Here is a 24713-nt window from a genome sequence, read left to right on the forward strand (position 1 = left end):
TTTTCCAGTGTCATCATATAAATTTCTAACTGAATTTTCTGTTACAAGTGTTTTGAATACTGTTATACATTCCCTGACCACCGAGCCGACTTTAACACTATTTGATCATAAACATCCTTTCATTTCGTCTCGTCTTATTGCTATTTACCCTTTATTAGAATTTGATGGCAAAGAAACGCTTAACATTTGCTTAAAATTCTTTTCATTCTAGAAAAAGAGACTAAGTGTCAATGGGTTTTTTAGAAATGGAGTTAGATGAATGGGTCATAGGAAAATTGAGGAGAATTTTACTATTTTTGATGGACACGCACGGGTTTTACTCCATTTCAAGGGTCGGTGAAGTTTTGTAAATAATTTTCAAACATTTACAATAGCTGTTCTATTTTGAATAACGTGAAGTGTTTATTTGGTAACTCAGTATGTACCTATTAAAGCTCCACATGCACTAATGTTTGGTTGCACGTGATGTGAGCAAAACCAGCAAACGGTGTTATACGTGTAATTACATAGACCATGGCATTTTAAATTAACCTTATAAAGAAAACAAGAAGAATTTGCCGTTATCACGAGAGTCACTTCTGAAACATGTTAGGAACTATGTTTGCCTTCAGGTCTTCAATTCTCAAGTTGAACATATGTTTTGGTTTAAAGTCACAGTTATAAAAATAAAATTTTTTAATTAACAATATTATTACTTTTTACAATTAGAATTGCAAGACATAATGATGATTAGATATTGCAAAAGTAAAAACATGACCAATACTTGAAGTTTAATGACTGATAGCTGCAGAACTGTAGCTCTCTGCTTGAGAAAATTTGGACAGATAAAGCAGAGAGCTACAGATCCAAGCGTTGTAAAAACCTTCGATTTACGCCGACGATTTTTTGTCGCTACTTTAGGTATTTATTTCGTGTAGTTTAAGCTTTCTCTGGCTTTTGGAATGGTATCCTAATAATAATTCATATATTTAACTCTTATATTTGATACTTTGTCTACCTTTTAACGATCCGAAACAGTCCTGTTTATAGTTTTATAATGTCGGTTCAAAAGAGTTCCATTTCGACGTCCGTAACCACAAACATCCATTTGTAAGCTGTTGAAAGGTTAGTAAATGATCAGGAATTGAAGTTGAATGTATGATTAATTATCAAATACCATTTAGAATGAATTTCAAACCTGGGAAAGTAAAAAATACACAAAAATACCCATTGTGATCGACAAAAAATCGTCGCCGAAAATCGTCGGTTTTTACAACGCTTGGATCTGTTGCTCTCTGCTGTATCTGTCCGAATTTTCTCAAACAGAGAGCTACAATTCTGCAGCTTAACGACTGAATACTTATCAGCAACATTAAAAGCTACACTTTTAGGCATCCCTATCATTAGCTACCAAACAAGGGGAAAAAAAAACTTTCGAAAATATTATAAAAACTGAAAGAAGAAATGAATGCATAACTCAAAATCAAGGTGCTTCAGTACAATGGTTTTATCAACCTTTGAACATCCACACATTTTACATTTCTATGTCGTATTAGATCATAGAACCAGAATCCATCGGCTTTTCCACCAACCACAATTGTGAAGCACGCATTTTATCAAAGATCCCTCTGTTTTCAAAATTTAATACATTCTTATTCAGTGTAAATTTACACTTAATTCTGAACACCTGGTCTGTTTGAGCGTCTATTGTTGCAACTGGGTTTGGGCCGTTAATGAGACAATCTCTTCTCACTAGGTCGAATGTCTTCGTTTCGCTGTGTCAACCTTGTATAGACCTGGATTTAAGCTAAGTGGGTCTCGGCGGCCGGGTACTTATCAAGCTTGTTAATTCTTCACATCAAATTGAAATTTAAATGTTCAATGCCGTAATTTAATAATCAACAACCCCTTGTTTAATTTTCGTGTAGAAGCCACGAGCTGTGGGGATTACGTCTTCCACCGACTGAAGTTAAAGCAACTATTTATTCTTCGCACCTTTAATAGTATACATTACCAATTATATTCCGAATCTAAGAAACAGGAATTGTCGATCTTTATCGAGAAATATTTAACTTGGAAATTGTTAATCATTCAGTAAATGTTTACTATTAAATCCATAGAAGAGAGGACCACACAAAAACTCGCCCCAAAGACCACTTCAGCCAACAGCCTGGCTTTCATTATGGTTATTGATAGACGTACATGTGTGGAATTTCTGTGTGTCGGCTCCTTATAAGTATATCTTCACTGAGATTTGAATATCTTCATTCAATGAATCCACATTTACATCGAAATTTGAGAATCTTATCAAGCATTATTAAGGCTTTTAATTTCTCGGATAAGATGCAAGCCTAGTATATATTTCCTTTAAACGTACTTGTGGAAAACCACAAATACCTGTATTTGACGAAATTACATTTGTATTTTAGATTTAAATACAATTAAACATATCTGTAGGCAGAATTCAGATAATAACGTGTATTTGTGGTTATAAAGAAGCATAAAGTTTCTAAACAATTGAAATGAATTTATACGTCTACACCTACTTTTAAAAAATATCATTTTAAAGAACAATAAGACATTGAAATTTCCTGATAGTGGGCCATTATTCGAGTGATGGAAGTCAGGAAAGAATGGACCATATCTTGTACTCTGGGTTATTTCGTTCTTATCCAATATACATTAATGTAAATGAAGATTTTCCTTTATTCTCTGTTTAAACTATGTAACTACTGATTGACAAAAAATTAAAATTAAATCATTTTCACTAAACATCTTAAAATTCTTTCCAGTTCAAAATATTCTCTCTCTTAAAACAACTTTGAATAATATTATGTTTCATAATGACCTATCACTTTTTGGGTCATATCCCTTGTTGAAATGAAATAACAATCCCTCATGGCTCAATTACCGTTTATGCTAAATTTATAGCCTTCCACTTTCCTCCTTCAATGATTAGCGTAACATTATGAACGTAATCAAACAAAATTCACCAGAAGACAAAAATTAAAATCGCCAATTGCCAAAGAATTACATTGTAGCAAATTGACCATTGTTCCCCAAAGTTAAATTTTGTGTCGATATATCATTTCGCGAATTAGCAAAATATGGATTCTCCTGAAATTGTTGAGATCTCTCAGTATTTGTTTTACATCACCTCGGGAAATAAGTCTGATCTTGGGGAATCCAAATCTGCCTTACTGCCTCAGTGATATGCACATTACATGTACCTGTATAATAATATCAATGGATGTATAATTGTTAAGGGCATTGACAGACAACTTGCAATAATTGAATCCAAACTTTTGTTCCGTTAATTACTTGGTGCTTTTTAATGACGAAACATGCCATATATTTGAAATATGTTTTATATTATTACAATGTATTAAATTCACTAAATTGGCAAGGAAATTAAAATATCATATATATCAGATATATCAAATTTTCTAAAAGATTATTACTTCAATTCATATCGGTGATTTGTTAATAAAAATAAAATATTTCGGTACAATTTACTCCAAAGGACCTATAAACCAATGAAGAATTTATTTTAAAATTTATGATGATAATATCTGTTCTGTATCTTTTGCACGTCCATGACGATAGTGTATATAAATTGTCAAGTTCAAAGATGTAAATTTTCACGTATCTGATGCGTTTACCAGCACTTTGGTATATATAAATTTGTGTATTTCAGAGTCAAAAAATTACTACATGTTGTTATTTCTCAGTCAATAGATAAAATATAATCCATGTTCAAATAATAAATATTGCTTATCACATTGTGTTACGACGGTTCATAGACAAGACTTGAAGGTGACCACCTCGAAGTTTAGTTTGTCAGAAATGTTTCACCTGGGGAATTCAAAAATTTGGAATGTAGATATACCTGTTAGGAAGAAAGTCTACATTGTAATTTATAACGTTCTTTTAAAAAGTAACTGGGCGCGCACTCTTATGCGTGGACCGCCTTACATCATTTATACTGTACAACGTCTTTGATAATACCGGTATTACTACGCTGGTCGCAAAGAGTTCCTTCAGCATCGTGGTTTCTATCTATGAAAAAAAAATCACTTAAACTTTTAATAAAAAGGACCCATACCAATTCATTGAATAAACATGAAAACTGTTAAGAATAGAAATTAATTTAGTGAATAATTTATTTCTATCAGATAGAAATGAAAACTGTTTGATCGCGATATGGTTACAGGGATTTGAACGGGGAGCATTTCATTTATGACATGGGTTATTGAAAGACTGATGCAATAAAAACCTATAAATTTACATTCTCCCATTTTTTAAATATTTATGTGTCTATCCACGTACGTTAGGATGGTAAATAAGACGACTGTAGAAAAAGACGAGACCATGAAAGAATTTTTTTCTTCAAAATCAACACCAAAAAGTCTGTCACAAAAAATATTTTCTACGCTTGAACTGTCCATATTTTATCAAGAAATATTTATTAAACTATCCATGGCTATAAAAGAAGGGAGAAATCCTCCACACATAGCATCCTTTGTTGTTGTTTAATTATATCCTTTGAGTTTCTTTACCGTAAAATCAATACCCATATTTCACATAGTTTTGGTTGAAACTAGAACCCCTGCATGGGGATACAGAAGTGTACAGATGTATAAAAGTATTTATCATTGCATATTATCTATAGATAAATCATACAATAATTTGATACATTCAAAGCTGAGGCGATCTGCGAGTCCGAATTGCTCTAAAAATGAGGGACACCTGTTGTTACCCAGGTCGATTTTTCTGTACTTTATTTCACCTGGCACGCTAAGTCCGTATTTCTGATTTGCAGACAATAATTGCAGTCTTACAAACTGCATTTTAACCGCATAATTGTAGTTCAGATAATGATAAGCCAGCTTTAACATCATTATTGTACCTGTGCGAACTAATTTTAAAGGGGCATGAGTGGTATTAAAACGAACATCATGTAGAACAATTTTCCTTTAAACAATTCTCTTTTCAAATTAAGTTTAAGTTTTTCCAGTTAAATATTTAATTAAATAACTTGACTCTTTATTGAAAATCAAAAATGATATATTAAAACTTCTAAAAATAAGAAAAAAGTGTATTGCAATCGATGGTTTAAAAAATGCCGGAAAAGAAGAGTTTTTCCCTTGTTTTTGATATGATTGCCAGTTCAAAGATTGCGAGAAGGGTATCGTAAGCGACTGTCTGGATAAAACAATGGAGTCTGTTTGGCAAAGATTAGCAATTTGCAACAGCACATGGAGCTGTTTGGTTCCTGTGTTTTCATTCAGGCAACACAACATCTACCTCATTATCAGCGCCATTCTTACACGTAGTAATACATGGCACCACGAACACACTGAAAACTGATCATTTTCTCCTGCTACCGGTTCCATGTCACTGTAACTGAAGAGCTGTAAGTTACAGATAGACAAACTTTATTATCAACTGATCTGTAGACTTTGACATTTGATAAGTTGTTGTTTTCCGCAAACTTTGTATAGGAGACTAGGAGTGACGATTTGCTGTCAGAAGAGTGCAATCTGAAGTACGTTTTTTGATGAAAAAAGAATTCTGTCGCAGGTGCAGTAAATAAAATCATGCTATTCTTCAGAACCGAAACGGTCGTTAAACGGCATAGATCCTGAACGTTGCGAAATATGCATATGCTTATTAAAAACAAAGGGTTCTTATTTTTTTGCATCTTCAACACTAATGAGCACTTTGAAAGCCTCTCACTTCTGAAGTGTTAGAAAAAGGCTTCACTGTTCAAAGATTAATGCCTGACTGAGTGTTTATGTTATGTAATATTCCAGAAATCAAAAGCATTCTATGTACTAAACTTATGCTTTACTAATGTAGACAAATATTCAAAAGAACGAAGTGTATTTTTAGGACGGAAAAAGGTAACAGTAAACTGTGAATGACTTTTCGATAGATGAAATAACGAATGTTAACAAAAGTAATTACATTTATTTTTATCTATTATGTAGGTGTCATTACAATTATGAATGGAACGGATGTTTGAAATTTTGTTGAGATAGGGATTACGGGATTTGCCGTGTAGTTTGTTTTGTTGAAAACTGGGAACACCCTACAATTTACGGAATCATTTACGACTTCTGTGGAAATAACCTACTGAATTTCGTCCTCTATATATTGTAATATCAGAAAATTTATAGCCGTGGGCTTTCATGGTCACCCGAGTATCCTTCCTTTCAGACAAACTACCGATGTTCTCCACCTTTATATCATAAACGAGCTTTTCTTGTTTCTCTATAAACAGACTTGGTCCAGATTCGAATCCTATACTGTGTTCTTAATATTTTTTGTCGAGGTACAGGGAAATACACTTTAGAAATGCTAGGGAGGAACGCTTTAGTTTTCATAAACCTTTCGAAATAACATAAGTTAAAGTTTTACTCAAAAAGAACTAAAAAAAATCATTTTGCTGAAAGCAATAATTCATCAAACGCGCGTTTGCTGCAACTGTACATCTGTGTTACTGCATTATCTTTCTATGTGACTTATAAACTGTTTTATATCATTACAAAGACACCAATTATACCACTATTTTGAAATCTAGCATTCACATGTATGAAATAACTTCCCTATTTCTTTACAGATGTTTGACTGCTCATTCCAACCCAATACCGTTCAGTACATACACAGTGGATCACCTTTACTAAATAGTGACAAAGTTAAATTACGTGTTTATAAATTCACCAATAACTCCACGACTTCCCAAACTTTCCATTTGGATGTTCAAATTGCCAACAAGTCCCATGATATCGTGGTAACACGAGGCTTGCGCCCCATTGTTGTTCCAGAATTCAACGGGTTATCCAATCTAATTGATTCATCTGTGATACGATTTTACTTTAGTGGTAAGAACAATGTCTCTTGTACTGTTGGTTTTTCCACATATCGGTCACTTTGGCCAATCGCTGGACAGATCGTTGTGGGAGAGAGAAAGACTAGGGTTGAAACAATGAGGAAATCCTGTCGAGACTTCCTGTATAGTAAATTATATTACCAGCATGTGCAGTCTCCAAATCCTGACGTGGATTATCTTCCTTTGACAATCGAGCTGAAAGACCCCGACGTCAGTGATGACGTTTCTATTGAACGTTTCTACCTCCCCATTCACATTAAGGGTGCTCTACCCAACTCACCCCCGAGATCATCCTTTTTGAGCATATACATGATGGATGTAAACCAGTTCGTGCTTTCAACACTTCTGCCTGGTGTTATATCGGCTGAGGATTATGAAACGGACTCCAAGGATTTGGTTTACAATATAACCAGTCTGCCAGGTGGCAATGGTGGGTATTTCGTACATTTAGACGATCACACAATCCCCATAGACTCTTTCGTACAAGATGACCTTGAACATCACAGAATTGCCTATCAACCTCCGAGTACAAGTCTGTCAGAACGCCGTGTCTTCCAAGCACAATTTACAGTTTCCGACAGCCATTTTGCATCAAGTCTACCGATTGTACTACACATTGCAGTTCGTCCGTCTGCTACAAATGCACCAAGAATAGCGACTAACAAAGGTCTTGTTCTCCTTGAAGGTCAATCAAGGCCGATAACAATTGCTGAACTAAATATACTGGACCCTGATAATGCAAATTCTGTTAGTCTTTACGTACTTGGTGGCCTTAGATATGGTCAACTAATGAAAAACAAAAGATCTACAATTGCAATGACCCTAGAAGATCTTCGTAAAGGTCGAATATCCTACCAACACGATGACAGCGAGTCAACAAAAGATCACATCAAATTCCGAATCAGTGATGGAGTGAACACAATTATGATTACTTTCCCCATCATAATAATTCCAAAGGATGATTCGGCGCCATACCTTGTGAACAGTATTGGGTTAGAGGTCAATGAAGGAGAGACAAGAAGGATATCCACTAACATGCTTCTTGCACATGACACAGATTCCCTTGATGATAATATAATGTATATTATTACACAACCTCCATCAGCTGGGGAAATAATAAAGAAAACATCACAGGGAGATACCGGGACGCGTATTAGTAAGTTTAACCAAAGAAACATTAAAAAGGGACAGATTTTCTACAGACATTTTGGGAATGAAGTTTTTAAAGATTCATTTGTATTTAAGCTCCGAGATCACCAAGACCCTCCTAATAAATCGGAAGACGAAACATTCCATATCATCATAAACCCTGTATACGAAAATCCACCACAGTTGGCACCTAAAGCAACAAGACTAGTCCACGTACCAGAAACTGATATAACGTATATAACGAAAGATGAACTCCAATACACAGACATTGAAACAGACGACAATAAGTTAACGTACATAATTACATCTCCACCATATTTCGTTTACAATGCCGGGTTTGAGGAAGCTGGAAGAATTATCGCTACTCACAATTTTTCATCAGTTACAAAGAATGACTCAATTCCTGCTATATCTACTTTTAAACAGGAGGACATCAACCACATGAAAATTGCTTACATGCCACCATTAGCCGACATAGGTCCCGAATCACGCCTTGTAAGGTTTGTCTACACAGTGCAAGATTCAAGTGGAAATCAGGTTCTTGGACAGTATTTTGAAATAGACGTTCAACCAGTCAATGATAAACCTCCTTCTTTGCTAGTAAGTAAACTGCTGGTAGAGGAAGGAGGCATTCTTGGGATTTCTAATCTTCAGTTATCAGCTTTAGATGAAGACACACTTCTTGAAGATCTTGTCTTCATTCTAGATGAGACTCCAAAGTATGGTGTCGTCCAGAAAAATGGTATGGCTCTAGCACAGAAAGGCGAGTTCAAGATTGACGATCTGAGGCGAAACGACATAAGGTATAACGATTTTTTTCATGTTCATAAGTCGTTTAATACATTTAGTAAGTATAACAATCAAATTACAATTTATTACCCTGACTACATAACTTGAATTCTTCTTGTAGGTACGTACACGATGGCGCAGAAGTGCTTTTAGATTCGATCACTCTTACTGTCAGTGATGGAGTAAACAGAGCGACAAAGGTTGTACCGATAGATATAGTTCCAATAGACGATAAAGCCCCTTTACTAAAAAGCAATCTTCGACCGCGTCTTATTGTATCAGAAGGTGGTGATGCAATTGTAACGTCATCAGTTTTGGCGGCAACTGATGACGACACGGATGATAGCCAACTAATATTCTTAATAGTGAAGCAGCCTAAGTATGGAATCATGCAACTAGTGGATCAGCCGGTGACAAAATTTACCCAAAAAGATGTCAATGGCAACAAAGTTAAGTACATTCATACAGGGGGCGAAGTTGGAAACAACATATTACGAGACACGGTAACTTTTATTGTCTCTGATCAGAACTTCATGGCGACGGGTGATTTGCCTGTATACGATCTGAATATTACAATTACTCCTGTGGACAACTCGAAACCAGCCATCATTAAAGGACTGGAGTTGGTAGTTAACGAAGGTGGATCAGTCACTTTGACACCCGATGCTGTTACTGCCAAAGATCCTGACACTGATCCCGAAGAGATAAGTTTCGTCATCACAAAACAACCACAATGGGGATACCTTGAAAATTCAAAACCATTGAAAGGGTCTCAAAAGTCAAGATCGGGAATTCGAATTACAACATTCAAACTCCAAGATATTATTGATAAAACAATCAACTACGTTCAAGCCAATCATAAAGGAGTGGAACCAATTTATGACGAGGTTGAATTTTATGCAACTGATGGGAAACAGAGGTCTGATGACGTACCACTTGGTTTCAGAATAACGCCACAAAATGATGAAGAACCTGATGTTATGCTTCAGGACTTTTCGGTAGATGAAGGATCTTTCAAGATTATCGACCAGATCATTGTGGATGCAATTGATATGGATGTTCCAAAAGAACAGTTGACGTTATCCATTTCTCAAGCACCAGATCATGGTGATATCGTTTTAATGATACAGACCAAGAACGGAGATATGGAAGTTGCAGTTCATGATTTCACAGTTGAGGAACTTCACAAAGGCATGAGGCTCAAGTACAAACACGACAATAGTGAACACTTTAGAGACAAATTTGCTTTAACAGTATCCGATGGAAGACACGAAGTTAAAAAGCTTTGCAATATTTCGATTAGAGCTTTGAATGATGAAGGACCAGAAATTACAAAGAACGCTGGACTGCAGTTAGAATATGGAGACTTTGCGATGATATCGAGCGCATCACTACAATCCTCTGATCCAGACAACAGCGATAATGAAGTGATATACATTTTGATGTCTGTTCCAAAGAAAGGTTCACTGCAATTTTGCACAGATCCATTTTCACCAACACGTATCTCGGAATGCAGGGATATGATGGTCGGTCAAAACTTTACCCAACATGACGTGGACATGAACAGAGTGCGATACATCCACACGACAAGTATGGGCAATACAGAGACAGATAGTTTTCTGTTTTTGTTGACGGATGGAACCAACAGACGACATGTAGAAACATTTGAAATCAGAATAAGAAATTCAAAGAAAAGCAACTTGGCAGTTTTCAATAAAGGGTTACAAGTCAGAGAAGGGGAAAGAACCTCAATTTCCACAAATAACTTAAGCGCATCTGATGAAAGCACAAAGGCTGATGAAATAGTTTTTGCAATAACACAAAGACCAAGATTGGGACAAATTGAATTCATCGATAGACACCTCACAAGTATAAATAGCTTCACACAGTTAGATTTAGCTTCCCGAAAGGTTGTATATAATAATTTAAACAAAGGCGATAACACAGAGGACGTATTCAAGTTCACCGTAACCAACGGACTAAGCCAAGCCAAAGATGGCGAATTTAGGATAACAATCGAACCTCTTGACCGTGTCCTTCCTTCACTCAGGGTGAACAGTCTAATTGAAGTAACACAAGGAGGTGAGGTTGAGTTATCTCCCTTGTTGCTTAAAGCCCAAGATCCCGACACTGCCAGCACGAACGTAACATTCATTATCGCTAAACCACCGACATACGGCCGTCTGTATAACAGAGGAATCGTTATTACCAGGTCCTTTACTCAGAGCGATATCAATTTTGGGTTCATTACTTACGAAACAGATGGATCTCATGCCGGTTTGGACAACTTCCTTTTCAACATATCTGATGGTAAACACGCGGGTTTCTTGGTGAATGGAACACTTCAGACAAAGCCTGTTATCTGCAGCATCTTTATCAAACCTCTTGTCAACGATGCTCCAAAATTACTCATTCTGAAACAGCCGGACACATTAGAATTCTTTGGGAACGACCGTTACGGTTTCCGAATAACCAACAGAAACCTAAAAGCTATCGACTCCGATTCAACCAGTTCCCAGTTAACATACAACATGATTAAGAAGCCACAATATGGTCATGTTGAGAATGTCAAAACAAAAAGATACGTAAGGCGAAGGTTCACGCAGAAGGACGTGGACGAGAGTAGTCTTCACTATATAGTCAACCAGAGGAAAGCACACACCAATGACAGCTTTACCTTCAGTGTGACGGACAGCAGGGGAAACATTCTTAACAATCAGAGGTAAGTTTTAGGATTCTAATTAAGTGAATGAATGCATTTGTTCTTAAAATTTTCAAAAATTATCAAATTCTCGAAGGTCGTGAAAAAATGTGATAAAACTCATAATGCATCTAAGCTTTGGATTGAATGTCTTTTGTAAATGGAATATCTTTTTTGGATTTTTCAGGTTCGAAATGAAGTGGTCGAGGATTGAATTCTTAAGAAAACAGATAATATCATGCGAAGATATAGGTACACTCACAATTACTTTGAAACGGACTGGTGACTTGCAACAAATCTCTTTTGTTGGAATTAAGATAAGGGATATGTCTGCAAAAAGTGGACTCGACTTCTTCCCAAGCTCGGCCAAACAAGTCCAGTTCAATCCAGGTAGGGATAGAATTTTTTTAGTATTTTGCATCATTTGAAATGCTTAACGTTCATTTATTGTAACAAATATATAAATTACATTTCAAATGCATGTCATTTCAGGAATGAACCAAGCCACGTGGGACATAAGAATAGCTGCAGATAGTTTAATGGAGAATAGCGAGAAATTCCAAATCTACTTGGAAGAACCTATCAACGCTGTACTTGGAAGAAGAACTAAAATGAACATTCATTTAATCAATGCAGAAAACGGTAAACAAAATATTAATAAGGTTTATACCAATTCTAGAGATCAACAGGCTCGTTGAATAACAGACTAATAGAACTTAAATTGCCTCCATTTTACAAAGTCTAACTAAGTCAATCTGTCAAATTGAAATTCTAGTTGAATATTACAAATAAGCTTTTAGAAAACTTCGACAGAACCAGTCTCATTTATTAGTTTGTTTTATTTTGATTGTTTATTTATTGGCTGTTTTGCTTTATTTGTTTTCCTGTTTTTTATATTAACTACTGGGTATTCATCTTTTGGGTTTAGGTGAATGTCCACAATACCTTGGGATGATCAGCAAAAACAATAAAGATGTGGTTGACCTTGAAGAGACAATAACACCCATTTCTAATAAAAAGATAGATACAAAATTATCCGTAAGTATCTGTCATTACTCAACCATTAACTGATGAAAATCATTGATGGTAGAAGAACTGATCATTGCAATTAAAATAAGGGGAATTTTTTTTCTTTTGCACTGAATCCATACGATTTAATAAACTGTCCTTCCATGAATTTAACTAAGCCAAACTTTTACAGTGTACTTTATATAGTGCAGAATGACATTATGTATAGCCTATAGGAAAGTTCATATTGTATTTCAAAGTCAATTTTTCAGAATTTGATGTGTAAAAGATGATATAAATTATAGAATAAAAAGAGGATTGTCCTCGCCTTGTACGCCTCCATTTTTTAACTAAGCCAATGATACAGGCTTAATTGTATAAGAAAGTTTATATTGTATTTCAAAGTTAATTATTTCAGTATTATACATAAAGAATGCAAGACTTCTAGCTTAATTGACAGATTTGTGTGCTCCTACTTTACAGTTCAATACCTTTTCGGGGCTTGGAACAATCAAAGAAAATCCCCTGGATAACGCCTACAACACTGATCCCGACTCAACACCGTCCAAATCATCTCTTTCATCATCAAAAAAATCAAAGACAATCAAAAATTCCGAATTAAATGAAGTATTACCAACTAAAAGAAAACAAAAGAAAAGAAAGAGAAAAGGTCGAAAGCGGAAGAAGAAAAGGAACGGAAAGATCAAGAAGTCCAATTCACTGAGTCAGAAAGCGGATTCCATATTTCCTCTGTCATCTTCGTCTCTAAGAATTCAGGTAAGATGGCAGAAGACATCAAACATTCCTACTCGCGTGTATTGGATTAATATAGCATGTCATTAATTCTGGACGGATTTAAATTGTCCTCATTAACTAGTTTTCTGCTTATTACGGCTACAACACAGTTATGACTCGTGCTTACTCATGATTTATGATCTGAGCTTTTTGTATATGTTTTAAAATTATTGTTAACCATGCATTTTCTTTTTTTTAGGCTCCACAAAATTGTACCAGAACAACAAAAAATCTGTTACATTTTGATTCGTTTACACAAAGAATGTATAAATGTGACGGTTATATTTGGAGGGTGTGGGATTCTGGGAGCCCTGATGAGTCTGCAATCAGTTCTATCCCTGCCCCTTCTGTCTGTCTCATTGGTAAGGAACAAAACATTCTTTTTCCGGGCTCAGGCGACTATCTGCTCTCTAACATAGATCATTTTGTTTCATAAATGATTATTTTTAACAGCATATTGATCGAAATAAAAATGAAATTTGGTTTATCAAACGAGACCATTTTTAGCCTGCTCATTTTTGAAGATTTATTTCTCCGGCATAGGAGCATTCATCTCAAATACGACATATGATGCAGATTAGAATTTTATGATTTAAAAAAAAAATACATGACATTACGATACATATTTCGTGTACATCGATCAGCAAATAAAAATTGTAACTGATGATTCAACTTATTTTTATATTAGGGGAATTCTTTGAGGGCCGTTGCTACAAGTTTTTCAAGGAAAGAAAAACCTGGGAAGAAGCAAAGAGACACTGTAATTCCATAAATGCCATCCCCTCAACCCTTACACCGGTGCGATCTAGAGCGCACTATCAATTCCTGGTTAAATTAGCCGGAAAAACGTCTTTCTGGATCGGTAAGTATAATTTTTAATTTTAAAATTTAGTGGAAAAAAATGCGTGTTTAGGAATAAAACTATAATCAAAACAATATAGAAATTACTCTAAAGTTTCAGTACATTAATGCACCAACAGATATTATATATAACACCAATTCACGGTTAAGATTCTTTTAGCCTATCAGCCTCAAATAAAACAAACAATATATTTGAATATATGTTTTTGATTTAAAAAGCAAAATTACAGCGTACATACGGTGAATGAAATGCAAGAAAGTTGGCAGGGTTCGGTGAAGCAAAAGGAGTGGATAAACTCTGTAAAAAAAATCTAATCAGAGGCTATGTTTTTAGGAATACATGTTCGTAATCCGTACGATATGATAATATTTATCTCATGAGATGTTACAAAACAATTTATTTCGCAAGATTTGCCAATGTTCACTCCTCCTTAAATTGTAAATCGTGAGAATATGAAGCATACATAACCTTGACGGTAGTGTGGAATTTCTACTCAGTGTACTTCATTATTTTCTAATTACTTTCCTGTCTAGGTTTGAATAATAAACAGGCCCCCCGAGACTGGGAGTATCTCAGGGATGGATCATCTAGTATACCTCTCTTAAGTTACACCAACTGGGGCAAGAACCAGCCTCAAGTACGGGGCAAACGTGACAGAAGAAACTGTGTTCTAGTTAATAAACGCCGAAAATGGAAGAACAAATCTTGTACTAAAAACAGTAAAAGATTCATTTGCGAAGGAATTCCTCACCAAAAATTTCCATCCCAGCAGTTTTCAGTTTCGGACCAGCCTAGACGACAACGAGGCAGACGACGGCGGCGCTTCCGGTGGAGTAATTGAGTCCAAGAACCAGTTTAAAGGAACACTAAATGAGATTAAAAAACACTGGGGCTTGTCTCTTATAGTGTAGAGAATGCCCTTTATTCTGACCCAGTATCTGTCAGGGCAAGAGGCTATTGTATCTTAAAACAATAATGATGAGGCACGTTACCCGAATGATAATATTCAGACGTCTGCCACTCTGAGTAGCAGTGGGGAAATTATAATAACTTTTTCATGAGTTTGTAATCAGCTACATTGGCAGATGTCATTTCAAGCAGATTTATTGCCTTATGTTTACCTTTCATTTCAAAAACATAGATAATGAAATGGATAGCATACCTACTAAGCATAATAAGCTAGGTCAAATGACCACCACATAAATTGTGCAATCTGGGGCAATAATAATGGTGTGAACTATTAACACTGAAACTATCTGCTTTGTTGTTATGTTTGAATTTGTATCATTGTTATAGTAATTAATTAGAAAATATAGTTTTAGTTATAAATAGTTGGTACTATGTACTGCTAGCATATTGTTTCAGTGATAGCAGATTCTTGTACTTTAAAACTTGTGCTGGTATAAATATACCATAATTTAGTAGTAATAGTCCACTCATGATGTAGTGTTAAGAAAAAATTACCTGATTTCCACAGCTTTAATTTGTTTATTTTTATATATATATAAACATATTCTGCCCTTATGTTTTGACATAAGCCTATTTTAAATGAAATGACATGATTTATATATTTATGTACCACCAAACCAGACAATGCATTTTAATACAATATATAGTTCCACTCATATAGAAACTGTGCTATTTTATAACATTTGTTTTTGTTGTATATATTAATTGCTGTATATTAAATATATATTTTTTATTCTTTAGCAGCATGTTTTAACATGTAGAAATCCATTGGTCTGGAATCAGATTACATGCTTGTTTGTTTATATGTATATTTTAAATATTAAAAATTATGGGGTAAATGAATTGTTAACTTAATCCTGAATTCCTTACTGTTGAAATACTAGTATTGTGATGTTATGGCTGTGGTTTACATTTCTTATCATCTACTTTGTCATGACATGCTACTAGTAGAAATTAAATATTTAGAAACAACAACTTAATTCTCATTTTTGCTTTGATATCCCATATTTTTTAAAAAGTAAATATAAATAAACCATACTAAAAATTTAGCATTATTTTTTTTTTATCAACTGATAAGCATAATCATAAATCAATGCTTCTACATGTATTTGTCTTAATATAATATTAACTTGTGTTTGAATCTGGGGGCAATAAAAAGAGTTAAAATCAGTTCATGTTACATGTACATCAAACTGCATGTATACATGTATATGTTTACAGTACTATCTTCATATGTCAATTACCTCACAAATTAAGGTACACCAAAATAAAATTAAGAGAGGTGCAATTTCAATTTTGTGATGATTAATCAAACAAGAAATGATATGTCTCACAGAATCTTAATCACAAAAACAATTTTAAAAGTTTTATTCTTTTAATCTTCTCTGAAACATACAAAACTCTGCAGCTAGACATGCATGAATGCTACTTTACACATTGTCATTTATGTTTTTTGATACATGCTTTTATACAGTAATGACTTTGATACATACTGTAACCCTGATATACATACTGTTACCATTCATCTTTGTGATATATATTAGCTAATCTACTGAAAATTAAACTACTGAAATAAATATTTTACACAGTTTATCTCTCATTCCAAACTTCCAACTTGACTGATGTGTGACTCAAATGTAGGGGATTTCATAAGTAAAGAATGTTTTTAAAATGTACCTTTTTCTTTAAATTGCTCAAAAAGAACCTAGGCATGTTTTTATGAATAGTAAAATGAATCCTTATATCAAATTACACCAAAAACTTTATATACCATCCCAATAAGAAAAAGATAAGAAAGTTAAATATGCATACTGCATTGTATAAAGGCATTTTACAAACATCAATTATATATATCTGGGTCTGTAGTTTCTTGGAATAAGATGTAATTGATAAAAAAAAAATAAAAGATATAATTTTAATAAGCTAAGGTCACTGTGTTTATGCATTGCATTCTACTGGATGCCAAGACATGATAATTATGTTCATATTTCTTAGTGCAGATTGGAAAATCATACTTAAAATTTACCCAACATTTAAATGTAACAAGTACACAACAGCTACATCACTTAATATACCTCGAACTTGAATTTCCACAAACATACATTTATTATTGGGTTGAAGGTAAGCTAAATATAATCAAATTGTTGTTGACTTTGGAATAAATATAATCAATTTTTGTCGACTTTGAGATATGGTTTTCATAGAAATTGGAGAGGTCTGACATTGATCATAAAGGTGATATGTCAATCATGTTGTAGCAAAGTTAAATACACAACTATTCTTTGAATTTTTTCCATTGTGTTCTCTTTTTCATACATCTCACACAAAGTATTCTCAGAATTTCCATTTTGTATAATATAAATGTAACCACTTAGATATACACTAATTACCAAAAACTAAACAGCTTGATATTATAGTGTGTAACAGATCATTGAAAATTCTTGGAATACTGTTATTAAACTTAAATTCTTATTTCATGATTTTTTTTTAATAAAATCCAAATATTTCATTGTAAACTTTTTTTGATGCTGCTTGTTTTCATTACAATGACTGGATTCCATTGTCTTGGTTTCACGGCATTTGATTAGCATCTCGACAGGACTTACAACACATCCTGAAGAAGTAACCACGGTTACAGACCTTGTGTTTTACAACAAGGGGACAGAAGTGGGCCCGATCTCGGTCAAGGCATTCTAAAAATGTAGAAAAAAAATTCTCACTTTGGTTATTTTTTACAACAAATAAAATATCCTTTATATATTACTATTTATAAGGCTCAAACTTCTTGGTTGAATTTATTTTACTGCAGAAAGAATTCAAGAAATGATGCATCTTACTTTGGAAAAGCCAATGGGCCATAAGCCTCATCTGACTTCAAAAGCTCACCTATGTCACAATAATCACCTGACCCACAATGCTCACCTGACTCACAATGTGAACCAAAGTAACAATGCTCACCTGAGTCACAATGTGAACCAAAGTAACAATGCTCACCTGAGTCACAATGCTAACCTAAGTCACAGTGCTAACCTAAGTCACAATGTTCACCTGAGTCACAATGCTAACCTAAGTCACAATGCTAACCAAAGTCACAATGTTCACCTGAGTCTCAATGCTAACCAAATTCACAATGCTAACCCAAGTCACAATGTTCACCTGAGTCACAATGCTAACCAAAGTCACAATGCTAACCCAAGTCACAATGTTCACCTGAGTCACAATGCTAACCAAAGTCACACTTGCTCACCTGAGTCGCAATGTTCATCTGAGTCATTTGAGTCACAATGTTCACCTGAGTCACAATGTTCACCTGAGTCACAATGTTCACCTGAGTCACAATGTTCACCTGAGTCACAATGCTAACCTGAGTCACAATGTTCACCTGACTCACAATGCTAACCTGAGTCACAATGTTCACCTGAGATATAACGCTAACCTGAGTCACGATGCTCACCAAAGCCCCAATGCTTACCAAAGCCAGTTCACCTGAGTCACAATGCTAATCAAAGTCACAATGTTCACCTGGGTCATAATGTGCACATGAGTCACAATGCAAACCAAATTCACAATGTTCACCTGAGTCACAAGGCTCACCTAAGTCACAATGTGCACCTGAGTCACAATGCTAACCAAAGTCACAATGTTCACCTGAGTCACAATGCTAACCTGACTCACAATGTGAACCAAAGTAACAATGCTCACCTGAGTCACAATGCTCACCTATGTCACAATGTTCACCTGAGTCACAATGCTTACCTGAGTCACAATGTTTTGAGTCACAAAACTATTCAAAGACATAATGCTTATCTGAGTCATGATGCTCACCTAAGTCACAATCCCAATCAAAGTCACAATGCTCACCTGAGTCACAATGTTCACATGGGTCATACTGCTCACCTGAGTCACACTGTTAACCAAAGTCACAATGCTAACCTGAGTCACAATGCTAACCTAAGTAACAATGTTCAACTAAGTCACAATGTTCACCTGAGTTAAAATGCTCACCTGACTCTCATTGCTAACCTTAGTCACAATATCCAATGGAGTCACAATGCTGAGTCACATTGCTCACCTGAGACATAATGCTAACCTGAGTCACAATGCTAACCAAAGTCACAGTGTTCACCTGAGTCACAATATTCACCTGAATGACAATGCTAACCAAAGACACAATGTTCACCTGAGTCACAATGCTAACCAAAGTCACAATGCTAACCTGAGTCACAATGCCCAACTGAGTCATATTGCTTGCCTGAGTCACAATGCTTTCCAGAGTCACAATGCTTATCAAATTCACAATGCTTAACTGAGTCACAATGCTAACCAAATTTACAATGCTAACCTGAGTCACAATGCTCACTTTGAATCACAATGCTTATCAAATTCACGATGCTAACCTGAAACTGAGGTGAGCTCATTTTTATCCAAGTTTCACTATTCCATTATTAACCCCTTTTGAAAAAGCAAGACTGAGATAAACCAAAAAAAGAGCTTGTCTCAGATTATGGCCCCCGGAGTCTAGTCATAATGCTCTCACTACTAAGTCAGAAACGTTAAATCAAATTTAGTTCTTTAAATTAATATTAAAGAAAGTCAGGGTGTTAATGTTAATTAAGAAAATATTATAAACTGCTTGTCATATAATAACAATGTAAAAAGGAAAAGACCTTGTAAAATTTCATATCTCACTACACGAAGATTTTTTTTAATTTTTTTTTTAATTGCATCTTTTTGACGGTTTTGAAAAGAAAATATTTTTTTTACAAATATATAAATCGATCAAAGAAGCTTTTTTTCAATCTTTTCTTCTGGACATAGTTAAAAATTATATCAATTAAAGATGATTTTTCAAGGGTATTCTACATTTTTGTTAACTTTTTATGTTCCCTGCCCCCCACCCCGACCCCACCCTAGCCTTTGGGGTCTGTTTAAAACAGGGGATTGCTTTAAATTCAATATAAATGTTGCCACGGCTAAAATATTTTTGAATATTTCCTTTATTCATCAATGTCATTTGTTTACCCGTATTCTAACAATGAACAAATTCATGGAAAAGAAATTCTTTTACAAGGTAGTGAAATATTCAGAAGTAAAACTTGTGGCCTTTATAATGGCATAGGGTTTACAGCACCAAAATTTTCATAATAAACAAACTAAGAGCTCTGTTACCCTAAAACAAGTTCAATCTACATGAATTTCTGTTTTTAAACCATTAATCAGAATATTTTGGTGCTAATTATTAGCTAACTGAATACAATCTACACCTAAAAGCAAACTTTGTTCCACATGCTTTCAATTATTAAAATTTGTTTTATCAGCAATACAAAGCAGAATTTATTATTCATTAACTGATACAAACCTATTTGTTTTTAACATATTTGTGAGCAAAAATCCTCTTAAAATATGCTTAAGAATCAAAACTAAGTTAATGAGCCAAAAATCAGTTTGAAGTTGCAAAATGTTTCATCCTGTGATAAATTGATTGCATTTTGGTTTGAAATTTTTAATGCCCAACAAATAGCATATGAAGAGCATTTAACATTATTTTTTTCTAATTCACAAGAATTTCAACATTCCCCAAACTACTTATGCAAGATATATGATTTAATTTTTCTCTTTTACAAAGTAGGCAAAATATCTTACTGTATAGGGGATTAATTTCACGGGTTGTAATTTTCACGTTTTTCTCTCATCTGACACGATCGCGGTTTCTTAAATTCGCGGAATAGCTACATGTAAACGACATTCTTCAGCGTTGTTTTTATTTCACAAACAACAGGGTAGGTTTATACAAAATTGATAGAATTAATTAATAATTAATTAAAACAAGTGCAGTTATTTAAACGTCAAATGACTTTCCTATAAGCTATTACGATGAGTGCATGTGCACCCCAGATCTTCAATACAACGTGGCGAAAAACCACTGGACGGAAGTAAATGTGTTTATTAAGTTCGCCGAAATAATATCCTTCCACATCTTCAGTAAGTTCGATGGTTATTTGAATTATTTTTTAAAACCAAAATGTTGATAAAAACTAATATGCATGATAATGCAGGTAACAAATACACGTGGTAAAATTAGTTACGCACGGGTAATCAAAACCCATGGCCCACGTGTTTTGATTGATGAAACATGTAGTGTTGGCTATTAAAACAGCTTTTGAACAAACACGAGTTATTATCTGCCGATTTGAATTAAAGTAAAGCGTGATAATTAAAATAATTGAATGACGAGTACTACTCGTAAACTGAAACGACCATGTACTGCATGTACATGTATATCAACCTGTCGTAGTCAACCTATCGTAGTCTATTCTTAAATTTCCAAATAAATCATGGAGATTATTGAAAATTTATTCACTGTTTCTTGAATTCACGGATTTATTAACACCGTGAATATAGCGAATATTAACACCGCGAGTTATTTCCCCCCTATACAGTATTTGATAAAAACATACAAAGTTGCTATGATCAGTTCACTGCATCTCAATCCTTGTGGTTAGACAGTTTCCTGGTCACCTTATTTTTCATATCAACCAACATTTCACAGGATAAATGTGGCATGGCAGCAAGGACAAAGAGACAGTAAATACTGAATGATGTCTCTGCAGAAAATTTATTTCTTTTTTAAAATGTTTACACTTCAGCTGTTCAGAAAAGAATGAAAGTGTCAAAAACTACTACAGGAACTATGGCCATGGTTGTCATATAAATGAACAGCCAAATTAATTTTACCTCTATTCTTATACTACTACATTTTATCTTTTTGGAGAAATGGGAATTTTCCTTGAGAAGTCAAACATTGGTATAATTCACTTTCAAGATACATCATTTGACAAGATAGAGTTTAGAGTTGACTAATGAAGGCAATATTGCTTGGGGCAATTACAATGACTAGTCATTATTATGGTAGCTCATCCAAGTCAAAGATACCAGCAGGCAATCTGTATGCTTGTTAAATGTTCAAATTTTATCTGCATTGCCAGAATCTGTGCACTAATTTCATAAAACAGCTAAAGGAGAATCAAACTTTTTCCATAATGATCTACTTCCTATGAAAAAATGCAAACTAGAAATAAGTCTGCAGGGTATGAACGTCCCATTTTGTGGTCTAGTTCCAAAGAAATAATATCAGCAAAAGTAATGTAAACTTAAAATGCACAGTTAAGGTCAAAATATATACAGAGACCTGAGTTGATAATTTAAGGTAGCAGGTCAGAAAGAGATTTCTTGACCAGTTTTCGTGAGCTGAAGCATAATAAAAAGAATTGAAATGGAAGTTATATATAAGGGCAAGGTCTAAAAATTTTATAGGGTTTTAGAAAGTTGGATCGAGGGCTGAAAATTTAAATCTTAGCTGTTTCTGAAGTTTGATAAAAATATCTTGAATTTTTTCAACTTAACAAACCCACATCTCAGGAACCAACCAGTAATAACTCCAAAGTACATGACTGTCCCATTCCTGGTTTATTAGAAATGCCACATTAAAATTTGTCTAGTGTATGAAGTTAGATTAAAATATCTTGAATAGCTTTTTCGCCCCCCCCCCTTTCACTAAAACAAGGGGACATTAAGTCTCATTCATCTGTCAGTCTGTCTAATTGTCTGTCACAAAATATTAGCCTTAGTCATAACTTTTGAATGAGAAGAAACAGGGTTTTCATATTTCACACATATGTTAACTGTGATAAGACCTTTCCAAAACTTAAGATTTTTGACCCTGTGACCTTGACCTTAAAGTTTGACCTACTTTTAAAAATTTTTAATATTATTTTAAATTGGTCAAAATTTTTGAAAGAGAAAGATGAGGATTTCATATTAAACAAGTATATAACCTGTAACAAATATATTACCTTTCTAAATATAACATGACTTTTGACTGTGTGGCCTTGACCTTGACATTTAACCTACTTTTCAAAAAGGTTATCTTTCCTTGTAATTTTTAATTGAGAAGAAATATGGCTTACTTATTTGAATAAAAATTTCTCAGGTTATCTTCTCTAAAATCTAGCTAAACACCTATTATAATTCAAGGTTGAATGAAAGTTCAAAGTCAAAAATGTTGCTGCAATTGAAAAGCTCTAACCAATATGCATCAGCATACAAAGTTTGATTAAAATACCTATAATACTTTCTTTGAAATTTTGCTTTATACCATTTAGATAAGTGAGATCAAGGTCAATTTTGGGATTTTGGGGTGGGATCTTATTTTAATTCTTTGCTGAAGGTGCTCAAATACATCCATTTAAATCAAAATTTAGCAACATTGCATTTTCAAAAAGCCTGTGTTTCAAAACCTGGACTCCTAAAAGAAACATTTTTTATAGAGAATAAAAGCATTCTTTTTTACTTTATTTTGATGTTTTGACTGTAGTGAGTTAATTGAAATATGGACAGGGCCACGTGAACTTAGCTCTTTGCTTGTCATTGAAAAAACTTTTGAAATTCCAAGATCAGCCAAAACTTGTCGAAATTCTGAAATCAGGTTTTCAACAAGTGTGCAAAGTGTAATAACTCTTACTTATGTGCTACAGAATTTGTATGAAAAAGACCATAGCTTAATCATAATTGTGCAAAGTAGTTATTTGACATTCATTTAAAGAGAAGAAATTGTTATTAATATTTTTATGTTTTATTTAAAGAACAAAACTATACTTTTGACAAACTTATGGATGACTTTTCTTTCTTTTTTATATATACATTCTTGTTTATTCAAACAAGATTAAAATTAATAATATGTACATACCCAGCTGAGGGGAGTGCTTGCTCTCACAGTAGGACTGACACTCCCTGACAAGTATTGGGCGGGTTTTAGGATCACAGCCGCTGGCCAGTTTACCACTGTGATCCCGACAAAGGACAACTCTGGACTGTCTCCCTCTACCACATTTTGCTGAACACTATAATATTTTCAATATGCTCTTAAATGCCAATCATCAAATGTTATTTTAATTCAATTACCATTCATCAAATGAAACTGAACTTAATGCTTACCTCATGAATTTTCAAAAAGCAAAACAATTAAAAGCATTCAGACAATGAAGCTGATTTAACTTACAAAGATTGCTCCCTTGAAAATCTCAAAAGTACTGTAAAAATAAACATCTCCTAGTTGTACAGAAATCAGATGAATGAAATGAATACTATGCACCTTACTGTTGTATAAAACTCTGCTGAATGCCCTTTGATTGATTGAGTATTGTACAAATGTTCTGACTTGTCCATCACTCACCTTGTCCCACTTGCCTGACGTCCACTTTGGTCCTGGACACAACTCCCGATTACACTTCTGTACAATGGCCGGCTTTACAGACAAGCCACACCTCTCTCCCGTCAGGTACTTGTTTCTATCACTCGTCATACACATAACGTCTCTTTTCTGTTCTCCCTTGCCACATGTTGTTGAACACTAAAAAAAGAAAACACTCAGTTGTGAGACATTTTCCAAGACAGAAAATGAAATGCATATTGAATGAATTGTCATATTTCCGAGAAAAAAAAATCTTTAAAAAAAAATTTGCTAAAAAATTTCCATATCCTTGAGCATTTTCCTCTTTGCTTGGTGC

At 34.2% G+C, this 24713-nt stretch overlaps 2 protein-coding genes across 2 annotated transcripts in view; one reads left to right on the forward strand and one right to left on the reverse strand.

Moving 5' to 3' along the window:
• LOC134245176 (FRAS1-related extracellular matrix protein 1-like) overlaps positions 1-16122 on the forward strand; it is a 29617-nt gene extending 13495 nt beyond the window's left edge. The window contains exons 3-11 of the mRNA XM_062727434.1: positions 6605-8826; positions 8934-11534; positions 11701-11903; positions 12006-12155; positions 12442-12551; positions 13005-13298; positions 13516-13678; positions 14005-14178; positions 14712-16122. Coding sequence (XP_062583418.1) covers positions 6605-8826; positions 8934-11534; positions 11701-11903; positions 12006-12155; positions 12442-12551; positions 13005-13298; positions 13516-13678; positions 14005-14178; positions 14712-15019 — 6225 coding nt within the window. The 3' untranslated portion in view covers positions 15020-16122. The remainder of the gene's footprint in view (positions 1-6604; positions 8827-8933; positions 11535-11700; positions 11904-12005; positions 12156-12441; positions 12552-13004; positions 13299-13515; positions 13679-14004; positions 14179-14711) is intronic.
• A 381-nt stretch (positions 16123-16503) lies between these two features.
• Positions 16504-24713, reverse strand: part of LOC134245162 (A disintegrin and metalloproteinase with thrombospondin motifs 6-like) — a 32308-nt gene continuing 24098 nt past the window's right edge. Inside the window, exons 22-24 of the mRNA XM_062727419.1 lie at positions 24380-24556; positions 23894-24047; positions 16504-17840 (exon numbers count right to left, since the gene is read on the reverse strand). Of these exons, the coding sequence (XP_062583403.1) occupies positions 17719-17840; positions 23894-24047; positions 24380-24556 (453 nt within the window). The 3' untranslated portion in view covers positions 16504-17718. The remainder of the gene's footprint in view (positions 17841-23893; positions 24048-24379; positions 24557-24713) is intronic.

This window comes from Saccostrea cucullata, unplaced genomic scaffold (genome assembly GCF_032062105.1).
Source record: "Saccostrea cucullata isolate Sc308-1 unplaced genomic scaffold, CSIRO_AGI_Scuc_v1 ctg180, whole genome shotgun sequence".
Classification (NCBI taxonomy): Eukaryota; Metazoa; Mollusca; class Bivalvia; order Ostreida; family Ostreidae; genus Saccostrea; species Saccostrea cuccullata.